At 39.2% G+C, this 11,885-nt stretch overlaps 1 protein-coding gene across 3 annotated transcripts in view; it reads left to right on the top strand.

The window, feature by feature from the left end:
- Positions 1-4,570: 4,570 nt before the first annotated feature.
- Positions 4,571-11,885, top strand: part of CCNT2 (cyclin T2) — a 39,501-nt gene continuing 32,186 nt past the window's right edge. For all 3 annotated transcript variants that reach the window (XR_005527986.1, XM_039229921.1, XM_039229922.1), the window contains exons 1-2: positions 4,571-4,739; positions 5,545-5,626. Coding sequence is in view for 2 of the 3 variants with exons in the window: in XM_039229921.1 (XP_039085852.1) it covers positions 4,582-4,739; positions 5,545-5,626 (240 nt within the window). In the remaining variant the exon portion in view is untranslated. The remainder of the gene's footprint in view (positions 4,740-5,544; positions 5,627-11,885) is intronic.

Below are 11,885 nucleotides of genomic sequence, written 5' to 3'. Positions count from 1 at the left end.
AATGAAATCTGGCCATGTGTAGCAACATGGATGGACCTTGAGGGTGTTATGCTGAGCGAAATAAGTCAGGCAGAGAAGGACAAATATCATATGTTTGCACGTATAGGAGGATTAGGAGGAACTTGACGGAGGAACAAGGGGGAGAAGAAGGGGGGAAATGGTGGGGGAAAGGGAGAGAGGCAAACCATGAGAGACTCTTGAATGCTGACAAAAACTGAGGACTGATGGATGTGGGGGGAGGGGGGATGGGCATGGAGGAGGGCACTTGTGGGGATGAGCACTGGGCATTATGTGGAAACTAATTTGACAATAAACTATTTGTAAAAAATAAATTAAATTAAATTAAATTAAAAATAAAATTAGAAAAGTAAAGTTTTGAGTGGGGGCACCTGGTTAGCTCAGGCGATGGTTGACCTTGGGGTCATGAGTTCAAGCCCTACGCTGGGCACAGAGATTACTTAAACAAACAAATAAAATGACTCAAAAAAAATAAAAATAAAATGTTTTGAGTTACAAAAAAAGAAAGAAAGAAAAGATATATGGACCCCTATGTTAATTGCAGCATTATTTACAATAGCCAAGATATGGAAGCAATCCAACTGCCCATCAATGGGTGAATAAAGATGTCTTGTGTGATGATGATATATTACTCAGCCATAAAAAAAGAGTGAGACCTTGCCATTTGCAACAACAGAGATGGACATAAAGGGTATTATGCTAAGTGAAATAGACTGAGAAAGTCAAATATCATACAATTTCACTTATATGTGGAATCTAAAACAAACAAACAAAACAGACTCTTAAGCACAGAGAACAAACTGGTGGTTCCCAGAGGGGAGGTTGGTAGGGGGATGAGCGAAATATATAAAAGGGATTAAGAGGGGCACCTGGGTGGCTCAGTCAGTTAATCGTCCGACTTCAGCTTAGGTCACGATCTCACGTTTCGTGGGTTTGAGCCCTGCGTCAGGCTCTGTGCTGACAGCTAGCTCAGAACCTGGAGCCTGTTTTGGATTCTGTGTCTCCCTCTCTCTCTCTCTGACCCTCCCCTGCTCAAGCTGTCTCTCTCTCTCAGAAATAAAAAACATTAAAAACATTTTTTAAAAATAAAAGGGATTAATAGGTACAAATATCCAGTTATAAAATAAGTAAGTCAGTGAGATGAAGAGTACAGCATAGGGAATATATTGAAAAACCTTGTAATAACATATGGTAACATAAAAACTACTTATTATGGTGAGCATTGAGAAATGTATAGAATTGTTGAATCTACATGTTCTATACCTATAACTAATTTAAGATTATGTTAATTATGTTTCAATTTTTTTCATTGGGATATTTTATTGTTGAATTCTAAGAGTTATTTTATATTTTGGATACAAGTCTTTTATCAAATATGTGTTTTGTAGATTTTCTCATATTTTAACTCTCTTGGCAGTGTCATTGCAGAGCAAAAGTCTTTAATTCTAGTGAAATTCAACTTAATTTTTTCTTTCATAGATCATGCTTTTGGTGCTATATGTGAAAACAACTGCCAAACAAAAAAAAAGGTTGCCTAGTCTTCTCCTATGCCATCTTCTAGAAACTTTATAGTTTTGCATTTACATTTAGGGATATGATCTACTTAGAATTCATTTTTGTGAATAGTGTGAGGTTTGTGTCTTTTTTTTTTTTTTGTATTTGAATATCCAGGTTTCTTTAAAAATTTTTTTAAAATGTTTTATTTCTGAGAAAGAGACAGCATGAGCAGGGGAGGGTCAGAGAGGGAGATACAGAATCTGAAACAGGCTCCAGGCTCTGAGCTGGCTGTTAGCACAGAGCCCAATGTGGGGCTCGAACCCATGAACCATGACATCATGACCTGATCCGAAGTCAGACGCTTAACTGACTGAGCCACCCAGGTGCCTCTTGAATATCCAGTTTTACTAACATCATTTGTGGAAAAGACTATCCTTTCTCAATTACATTGCCTTTGCTCCTTTGTCAAAGATCAGTAGACCATTTTTGTGGGTCTATTTCTGGGTTCTCTATTCTGTTTCATTGATCTGTCTATTCTTTTCCCAATATATGTTATCTTTATTACTGTAGCTTTGATATCAGGTAGTGTCAGTCCAACTTCTTCTTTGGATTGTGCTGGTTTTGGGGGGTCTTTTTTTGCCTTTCTTTCTTTAGAATCAGTTTGTTGGTATCTACAAAATAACTTGCTAAAATTTTTATTGGAATTGCATTGAATCTATAGATCAAGTTGGGAAGAAATGACATCAAATGATAGTGTCTTCCAATCCATAAACCCAAAATATTCTTCCATTAAGATCTTCTTTGATTGCCTTAGAGTTTTCTACACATAGATCCTGTACCTATTTTAGATTCATACGTAAGTACTCATTTTTGTAAATGGTATTGTGCTTTAAATTTCAAATATCAATTCTACATTACTGGTATATAGGAAAGCAAATGATTCCTGTGTAATAACTTTGTATCTTAAAATCTTGCAATAATCCCTTGTTTCACATTTTTTAATACTTTGAAATTTCCTATGTAAACCATCATGTCATCCCTGAACATAGTTTTTCCCCCCTTCCCAATCTGTTAACTTTTTATTTACTTTTCTTACTGTATTAACTAGGATTACCAGTACAATGTTGAAAGGTGTGGTGAGAGGGGGCATCCTTGCCTTAGCAGGAAAGCTTCTAGTTTCCGACCATTATTTATGATGCTAATAGGAGGGTTTTAATAAATTTTCTTTAACGAGTTCCCTTATAGTCCTAGTTTGAGTTTTTTTCATAAATGAGAGTTGGGGGTAAGCACCTTATCAATGTTGCTTTAAATCGACCTATCCCATAACTTCTCTAAGCAGGGACAGATGTGAAGCAAGCAACTTAGGTTAAGATACAAAGTTATGCAGGCAACTGTTACAAACTGCCTATCGCAACTAAGTCAATAGCTCTGTATTGAACATACGGCAGGTACAGCCAAAGACAAGATACAGCAATACACTGGGCATAGGCTAAGCCCCCAAACAAGGACAAATACCTGGAGTATTAATGAGAAAATCACTTAAAAGCATTATCAGTTTCTTTTCAGAAATGTCTGCCTGTTCTCTGTAGTCTTTGCCAAATAGTTTAAGTTGTTTATTTTTGAGAGCAAGCGAGCACACACGAATGGGGAAGAGGCAGAGGGAGTGAAAAAAATCCCAAGCAGGCTCTACACTATCAGCAGAGCCCAAGGTGAGGCTCTATCTCAAGTATCTCAAGATCATGATCTGAGCTGAAATCGAGTCCAATGAGCCACCCAGGTGCCCCCAAAGAGTTAAAATTTAAAAGATAAGTTTTATTTATAGGCCAGTAGGCCATGGCTCAGAGCCGGAGACCTATCTACTCGGGCAATGAAACTCTGTTGCAGTAATCTCTTACAAAGATAGAAGAGATTAATCCGTTGATACGGGTGGTGTTAGTCTTAAGCACTAAACAAAATTTTAACCTAGTTCCTCTTGTACTGTTTCTCCTTAACTTGCTGTTTTAAAATCAGAGTGTGGTTTAAAAACACACTACCGATATCCAGTTTTAAAATTCAGCTCGTGGGGCGCCTGAGTGGCTCAGTCGGCTAGGCGTCCGACTTTCGCTCGGGTCATGATCTCGCGGCTCGTGGGTTCGAGCCCCGCGTCGGGCTCTGTGCTGACTGGCAGCTCAGAGCCTGGAGCCTGTTTCAGAGTCTGTGACTCCCTCTCTCTCTGACCTTCCCCTGCTCACGCTGTCTCTCTCTCTCAGAAATAAATAAAACATTTTAAAAAATCAGCTCGAAAAACACGCCTCGAAATCTAGTTTAAAATTTCAGCTCCTCTAGTTTCTAACCGGATACCCTCTGCCCAGAAGTCTCAAAAATAACCCCCACGGCCTAAGTGGCTGTGGACGACGTGGGGGGAGGGGGGGAGGCTTCACAAACGAGAAGCGCTGTTTCTCATGCACTCTTCCCAGGTGCGTTCTCCCCCGAGTCGCCCGAAAGCAGAGGCGCTCCATCGTGGACACCTCGTAGAAATGCCTAAGCAGACCAAAAACTGGAGGAAAATGGAGGTTGCGGTGTGCGCCTGCAGTAGGGTACGACTTTCCTCGCTTTCAAGCGCCGCCAGACTCGTAGCCCAAGACCCCGCCCTGACTTCAAAGTCCACGCCCAGGCATCCCGGCGCAGCCGCCGGCCCGCCTCCCTCTCCACGCGACCTCTGGCCAGCCCCTGCGCTCCTCTCCTCCCTGCCCTTTCGCCGAGCCAATCCTAGACCCAGCGTGCATCGCGCCGACCTTTTCCTTCCGAGCAGACCCCCACCTTCAGGCGCCTCCAAATGACAAGCGGCGCGGGGCATCATGGTCCCGTGCGTGAGAGCGAGGCCAGAGGCAAGAAAAAGAAAGCAAAAGACTAGGGCGAAGCTATAGGGCGGCCCCACGCACGCGCACGGGCAGCGTCGAGAGTGAAAAGGGGCGGTGCGTGGTCTACGGCGAGCGGAGTGGGGCGGGGTCGCGCGGCCTTGGCTGGGAGTCCGCGAGCCGGGAGGGGAGGGGGGTGGGTGAGGGAGCGGGCGGAGGAGGAAGTGTCATGGCGTCGGGCCGTGGAGGTTCTTCTCGCTGGTTCTTTACTCGGGAACAGCTGGAGAACACGCCGAGCCGCCGCTGCGGGATGGAGGCGGATAAAGAGCTCTCATACCGCCAGCAGGCGGCCAACCTCATCCAGGACATGGGACAGCGTCTCAATGTGTATCCTTTCCTGTTCTTGGCCCTCCGCCGCTCACGCCCTGTCCCCCCTCACTGTTCGCCCGGTCGCCTGTTCTCCGGGCCTGGTGCCCCGCAAACATGGCGCCGCCGCCTCGGCCTTCGCTGAGTCTCGGCGGCGCCGTAAGGGAAGGCGAGCTTGGGCTAGGGAGGCCGAAGCGGGCCAGTGAAGGAGGGGAAGAGACGAGTCCGGGAATGCGGGCTGGGAGACTGCGTTGTGTAATCTGTTTGGGGCCGCGCGTGGTGGCGGCGGGGGATGGGAGTGCCGCCGAGGCTAGAGGGGAATCTTATTAAGGATTATCGCAGAAGAGAGGGAGCTATTTCGACTTCTCGTCGCAGAAGGGGTCGAGAAGTAGAAGGTTTACCGATGCTGAAAGGCGTTAAGTGTTCTCCGTAGCTTCTCCCCGCGTTCCTCGCTACTTTGATGGCGGGCCTCATACCTTGGGAGCTCACTGGAGGTCTTTATGTTCTTGGCGTGGTTTTTGTATGAGTGTGCGCGCGCGCGTTTCAACTGTCTGGTGCTGAGTTTAGGGAGTAGTAGCCATTGATAAATCCTTCCCGGGCTTGCTTAGTAGCAATGTTGGAGTGAAATGCTCAGCATTTATTATCGTTGGCGTCGAGCCTACCATCACCACCAAACCACTCTGCGGGGTTTTATCTATATAGTTTTGGGGTTCGTTGTGAGTGAACTGTAAGCTTTGGAAAAGCACCGTAGATGGGGAATTTTCCATTAAAATTGTTTTGGAAATTAGATGTTTTTCTCGGCTGTTTCCTAAATGTTACGTTCCAGCTCTCAGCTTACAATAAACACTGCGATTGTTTATATGCACAGGTTTTATATGCACCATTCTTTCACCAAATTCAGCAGAAATGTAAGTACTATTTTCATTGCTTTTTTTTTTTTTTTTTACCGTAACCAAATTTTGAAGCAAATCGATAAGCAGAAAAAAGTTGGTCGAGGATTTGACTTTTGGTTTAGTGTTCTAAGGTAATAGTGAATGTGAACTTCGTGATAAACGTTTTTGTTGAAATGCAAAATGTTCCTGGATTTTTAATTTGTGATGACACGCTGCTAGGCAGTGTGTTAGGCTTTGCTAGGTTTTTGAGCTAAAAGATAAATAAACATTTATTCTAAGAGTTATTACATCGGTATTCATTTAAATTCTATAGTTAACATTTGAATGATTTCAAATAGTAACGTACAGGGTAATATGGCCTAGTCATTCTGTTGTACATCTTACTTGTATTGATTAGACTCCTGTTGCAAATATTGTGAATTGGGCTTAATTTAATTCTGATACACTTTTGAAATGATCCTTTGAAAGTTAAATGTTTAGCGGAAGTATTTGATTTGCTAACAGTAATTTCTTACGGTGTCAGCGTTCCTGTTTATCACAGCATTTGTTGTCTCCTTAAGCTTTTGGTGACTTAAACGTCAAATTTTTCTTCAACATAAAATGGCAGCGGTGTGTATATGTATAATTAGTTTCGAAGTAAAACTTATTCTCCAGTACTAAAGCATATAAGTTGTTGCCTTTAAATCTTGACAAGTAGAATAAGGCTTCTTAGTTGAAAATTTTAAGTTTTGAAAGGTGTGAGTTTGGTGTCTGTTCTTTTCAGAGTAACGTGCACACTGTGTTGGCATCTGTTAACAGAAAATTGCGTATTGTTTAAAAATATTTAACCTTGTCTTAATTCTCCCTGTATTTTTTCTCCTTTTATCACAGCTGTTTTTAGAATGTGTGTAGAAAAAAGTAACCCATGGAAGACTTTATGCTGTATGTGGATTGTTATTAGGACCTTTTTGCTAAGAAAACAGTCATTGAAAAGGTCCATAAAGTATTTTTTTCTAAGTGGAAGGAACAGCTTCATAGCTTAGATTGATTCCTGTTTTAATCTCTTCTGATCATAAGTCTGATTCTGTTTATCAGATTGTCATAAAGGTTTATCTTGAACAGTATATATGTTTGTATACATTTTGGTCTCCTGCAGACTCCTTTGCTTCTCTTTCTCTTTTAAATCTACGGGATTCTTACTCTATTTCCATTTTCCTGGTTATTTCTTGTGCACGGAACTTAGGTCAGTGATAGTGTTATGGAAGAGAGAGGAAGCCCTTTTGGCAGTAACCATTTAGATTGAGAGAATTACATTTTTATTTAAATTGGCTCCGAAGGCAGTCGTAAACTAATGAATACTAATATAAATGTGGCTTTCCTTAAATAGCCCTGGAAAATGCTGGTAGAAATCACAAGTCAAAATAGTTCTGGAAATTCTTTATGTGGCTACAGAGGTCTCATTTGCTGAATCAGGCTCACTTTTCTGCTTCTAATAATGATCTCAACATAAGACTGTACCTCTCTTTTTGAACCCTCCCTCTTTCATAATTTGTCTCTTTGGCCTGGTTGGTGTGCTTTAAAACAGGTATCTTGCTTACAGCCAAAATTCACAGTTTGAACTTTAAATTAAATGGTGAAGTCTGGGTCACTTGCATTCTTGCCCTAATTTACTTAAATGCCATCATTCATTAAAAAGCCAAAGTATTATTTTTATTACCCCACTTAGTGCCATATATGTATGAAGGTAAACTTCAGCATTTTACATTAAATTGTTATTAGCAGAATAATTGAAATCTGATGTTAATTTCTATTTTAAAAAGTAACATTGCACCCTTCATATCTAACTGTTGTCTTTTTTATCTTTGCTATTATATCAAAAGTGGTTTTAATATTTGTATTGGTGCACCTGCATCAATTGCACAGCCTCACTCTTTTATCTTTTTTTTTTTCCTTATTCTTTTAGGGTGAAGGGGGTGGTCTCAAATTGAATGTGAGTCACTTTTAAATTCATACTCCCCCACATCATTGGGAAAATTTTTCTTGTAGGGTTATAATGGAATGTCATAGTAAACTTAGAAAAAGCATGAGTTTCCCCACAAATGGAACACCATTCAGTAAATTAAACCCCAACAAGCTTAAATTTTAAGATGATAGTGACAAAACTTATCTAGTTTTATAATAAATATGCATTAATTATATCAAAATATGTTTAATGTTTATGTGGATTCATTATATCTTCCCACAGTGACTAATTTAAAATTAAAATCTCCCCTGAAATTTAAGTACTGTTGCATTTAAGAATAAAATCAGTGTCAACAGGTGTTGGGTGACCCAGAAACTATCTTTTATCATTGAGCTTCATTGTCAGTTTCACTTGGAGGGTTGGATCACTATCAGCACTAAGTGATTTTTATATGTAACCTAATTAGATAAGTCTACCCTTTGCTCACTGGATGCAGTAAGGTTTTTGTAATTGGGATTAGTAATTAAAGAATGGCCTTGCAACATCAAGCTCAAGACAAATCTGGTTAACTATAAAAGCCCTGGTGCCAAGAGTATCTCCAGGTTCTATACTGTGGGAGAACATCCTCCCCAGGATCAATCTCAGAATAAATACTGACTCTGTTACTCTTAGAAACTCTGTTCATTAATTTGGTTAGTCTAGTTTATGATGCATTTTTTTCTTACATTCTAAGTCTAATGAATTTTCTTAAGATAAGGATGTGAAGAGCACACTGTTCTCTCTGTATTTTTGGTGGTCATGTTCTATTTTCATAGGTCTGTTCTCCAAATCACATGGTCATTTAAATCTCTTTCCTTAGTTCTATTGCTTCTGCTTTTGAGCTGCAGCAATCGGAACTGTATACAATATGCCAGATTTAAATGTATCATAGTTCTTATTTCATGTATTTTTGTCAAGGTCCCAAGAGTATACAGTTAAGGACAGTATTTAGGACTGATGATTTTAAGGAATGACTGTAATGATTTCTAAGATTGCATCATCTATGTCATATCTACATTTCATTTTATACATCTCAGTTAGATTAGTCAGCTGAGTGAACTTGTATTTTTGCTTGAGCTAAAATTTGATTGCCGCTTTTTGCTCACAATGCTTATAATCTTAGTTGACTTTTGTTTAGTAGATGTCATTTGGAAATTTGCAGATGTTCTTTCTGCATTCCTTTCATCCCCTGTAAAGATTTAAATAAGGAAAACTATTCTTGTATACATCTAGAGAAGTGCCCACAGTCTCTGTTCTTCAATAATATAGCATTCTGCCATTGTAATTTTTAATTATAGTCTTTGCAATAGAAATTTAATCAAGATTCTGTTTAAAGTAGATTTTATCTAGTTTACACCATGCTTTTTTATACTCAAATTACTCATAAAATCGTCATACATGATTGCCTTTTGTGAAGGAAAGCCAACATTTTGGAGGAATTGGTTATTTCAAGGGTTTTGTTTATATTTTTACTGTGAAAGCCCTAAATTTCTCTCAAACCTGGTAACTTAGTAAGGTAGATGCAGTTAAATGTAAAACTAACCCCCAACACATCCATTCAGACTAGAAAGTAAACAATGTAAGGACAGAGTTTTGTTTTTTTCCTTTCTTTCCTGGTTTTGGTCACGTTGTGTCACCAGTACTTCACATAGAGTAGATAATGTAGCATCTTCTGTCAATGAAATGGATCAAATCTTGTTGCTCACTGGTCTGTTGAATGACTCCTTATACATTTTTCTCTGTATACATCCTCCCCACAGTGACAACACTTTAAATGTTTTCTTTTATTCCTGAGAACTAATACGGGTATATGGGAAATGAAAAAGGTAGGAAGGGAATATGACAAACTTCTCTCCAGTTTGCATAAGCCACTGCCCTGAAACATTTGCTGTTAGCAGCTTTTGTGTGCCCTTTCAGAAATACTTTTTGTTTGTGCAAGCCTATATGTATATATCTTTTTCAGCACAAAGAAAGGGGGTCTGTTTTGTTTTGGTTTCACAGTTCTTACATCCAACACACAGCCGCTGTATGAGAGCATATAGAATTGAACTGGTCCTAGTTGGGTTTAGGTGTGGCTACCTCTGGCTAAGTAATTTTTAAGATGCCACCTACTGCCTTTTAATTTAGTAAAGCAGTTAATCCCAAGAATAAGCCTATGCTCAGAATCCATTAATATTACTGGGAAATAACTGCAGTGCTGTCCAGTAGAACTTTCTGGGTAATGGAAGTATTTTGTATCTTCTCTCTGTTCAGAGTAATAGATGTTAACCAAACACAGGTTTCCTGGGTTGTAAATTTGAGACTATTAGACTAGGTGATTTCCAAATTTTTAGACTGTAAATTTGTAAATTATTAGACTAGATGTTCTAAATTAACTTTTCAACTATATATTGCACAGATGCTAAAGTATTATCTTCCTGAAGAAACAAGTACAGTTACTAAGTGACTTGTCCAAAATCAAAGCAGCCGTTATATGATTGGTGTTTGAACCCAAATTCCTTTAATGTTTTCTAAAGAGAAAAGGAGTAGACAAGTAAATAGTGAAAATATTTTCTCAGATTTTTATTTGCTTACATCATTTGGACAAAATCCAGTCAAATCCTGTTTTGAATTAGGCCCCAGATTCCCCTTTTAGCCCTTTTAGTCTTAGCATTTATGCATTGTGCATCCTTCTTTTTCTAGATGGTGCAGTCTCTTCACTTTTCATGTGACCGTGATCTGTCAGGTTTTAAGACAAGTGACGTTTCAGTTCTTCATGAAGCATTTTCAAGATAACTCCACCTTTGGACTTCTAAATTTCTATCTCTGTCTTATTCTTTGGGTCCTGTTCACATCCTTTTGTATCCCATCTATGTGGTGTCCTTTATTGCTGTAGCAAAACTCTGTGAGTTATGAGTTGAAGTGGGTGTTTTCTTTTTATTATAAGAAAACACAAACATAAAACCTCCAAACAAATGTATAGCTGAAAGGTTATATGAACCTCATAACCACTACCCAAGAAAGAGAACTTTGCTACCTGTCCTAGCAGTGTTTCCATATGCCCCATCCTTATGTCAACCCCTTTCCTCCCTCCACAAAATAACCAGTATCCTTGTTGTAGTAATCACTTTCTTTGGTTTTGGTACAGTTTTACCACCCAATTCTTCACTCTTAAATGCCACCGTTTAGTCTTGCGCATTATTAAAAATTTGATTTTTTAAGTCTCTCAATATACAGTCTCCCCCCCCCCCATCCCTTTTACTTAAATTTTGCCTGTTGAAGAACCTCGGGCATTAGACCTTAGAATTTCCAACTGTCTGGATTTTGCTGATTATATACTCATGCTACAGTTTGTCTTGCTCCTTTGTTCTTTAATTCCCTGCAAATTGCCCATTGTAACTAGAAATTTCATCAAACTGACTTTAGATCCCTTTGGCCCTTTCATTCATTGTGAATCTCTAATTCTGTCATTTCTTGATTTATTAATTGGAATGTTTTTATAATGAAATGCTGTGACTCATCTAGTTCGGTACCCAATGTTATGGTTCATAAAGGAAAATATGTGATTCTCGCTCTCCATATACCACGTTTGTTGAAATGTAATTCGTATACTGTACATTTTACCCATTGAAAGTGTACATTTCGTTGCAGTTTTTTAAGGTATATTCACAGAGTTGTGTGTGAATTTAAAAATTTTTCATTACCCCAAGAAGAAACCCTACATTCTTTGGGCCATCTGTTCCCATTCTTACCCCAACCCCCACCCCATTCCTGTAAGTGGAATAATTCAATATTTGGTCCATTGTGACTGGCCTCTTTCTCTTACCACATAATGTTTTAAGGTTTATCTGTGTTGTAGCACATATCAGTACTTCCATTATTTTTCTTATACCATTTTACCACATTTAATATATCTTTTCATCAGTTGATAAATACTTGAGTTGTTTGCACTTTTTGGCTCTTCTTTTGCTTCTGTGAACATTTATGTATAAGTTTTCAGGTAGACATAAGTTTTGGGTTATCTTAGGTGCAGGAGTAGCATTGCTAGATTGTATGGTAATTCTGTACCCCAGTAATCTTGTAGCTTCCTCACTCTCTGTTACAAGATGTTCCAGGCTCACCTTGTACATTTCCTTCTCCAGAGCTGGAATAGCCATTTCTTTAAGAAATCCTCCTTTCTTTTAGTAGGAAGTGGTATTTCAAAACCAGGAGCCGGATATTAGGGATACACGTTATTACTGTGTTCTTGTTTGTAGGCATCTTCAGTGAACAGAGTGAAGAAATACTGTGTATAGTACATATGTATTCATTATA

This window comes from Hyaena hyaena, unplaced genomic scaffold, assembly GCF_003009895.1.
Source record: "Hyaena hyaena isolate Hyena2069 unplaced genomic scaffold, ASM300989v1 scaffold_41, whole genome shotgun sequence".
Taxonomy (NCBI): Eukaryota; Metazoa; Chordata; class Mammalia; order Carnivora; family Hyaenidae; genus Hyaena; species Hyaena hyaena.
Note: the sequence above shows the minus strand (reverse complement) of the source record. Positions and strands in the feature narration are given on the sequence as shown.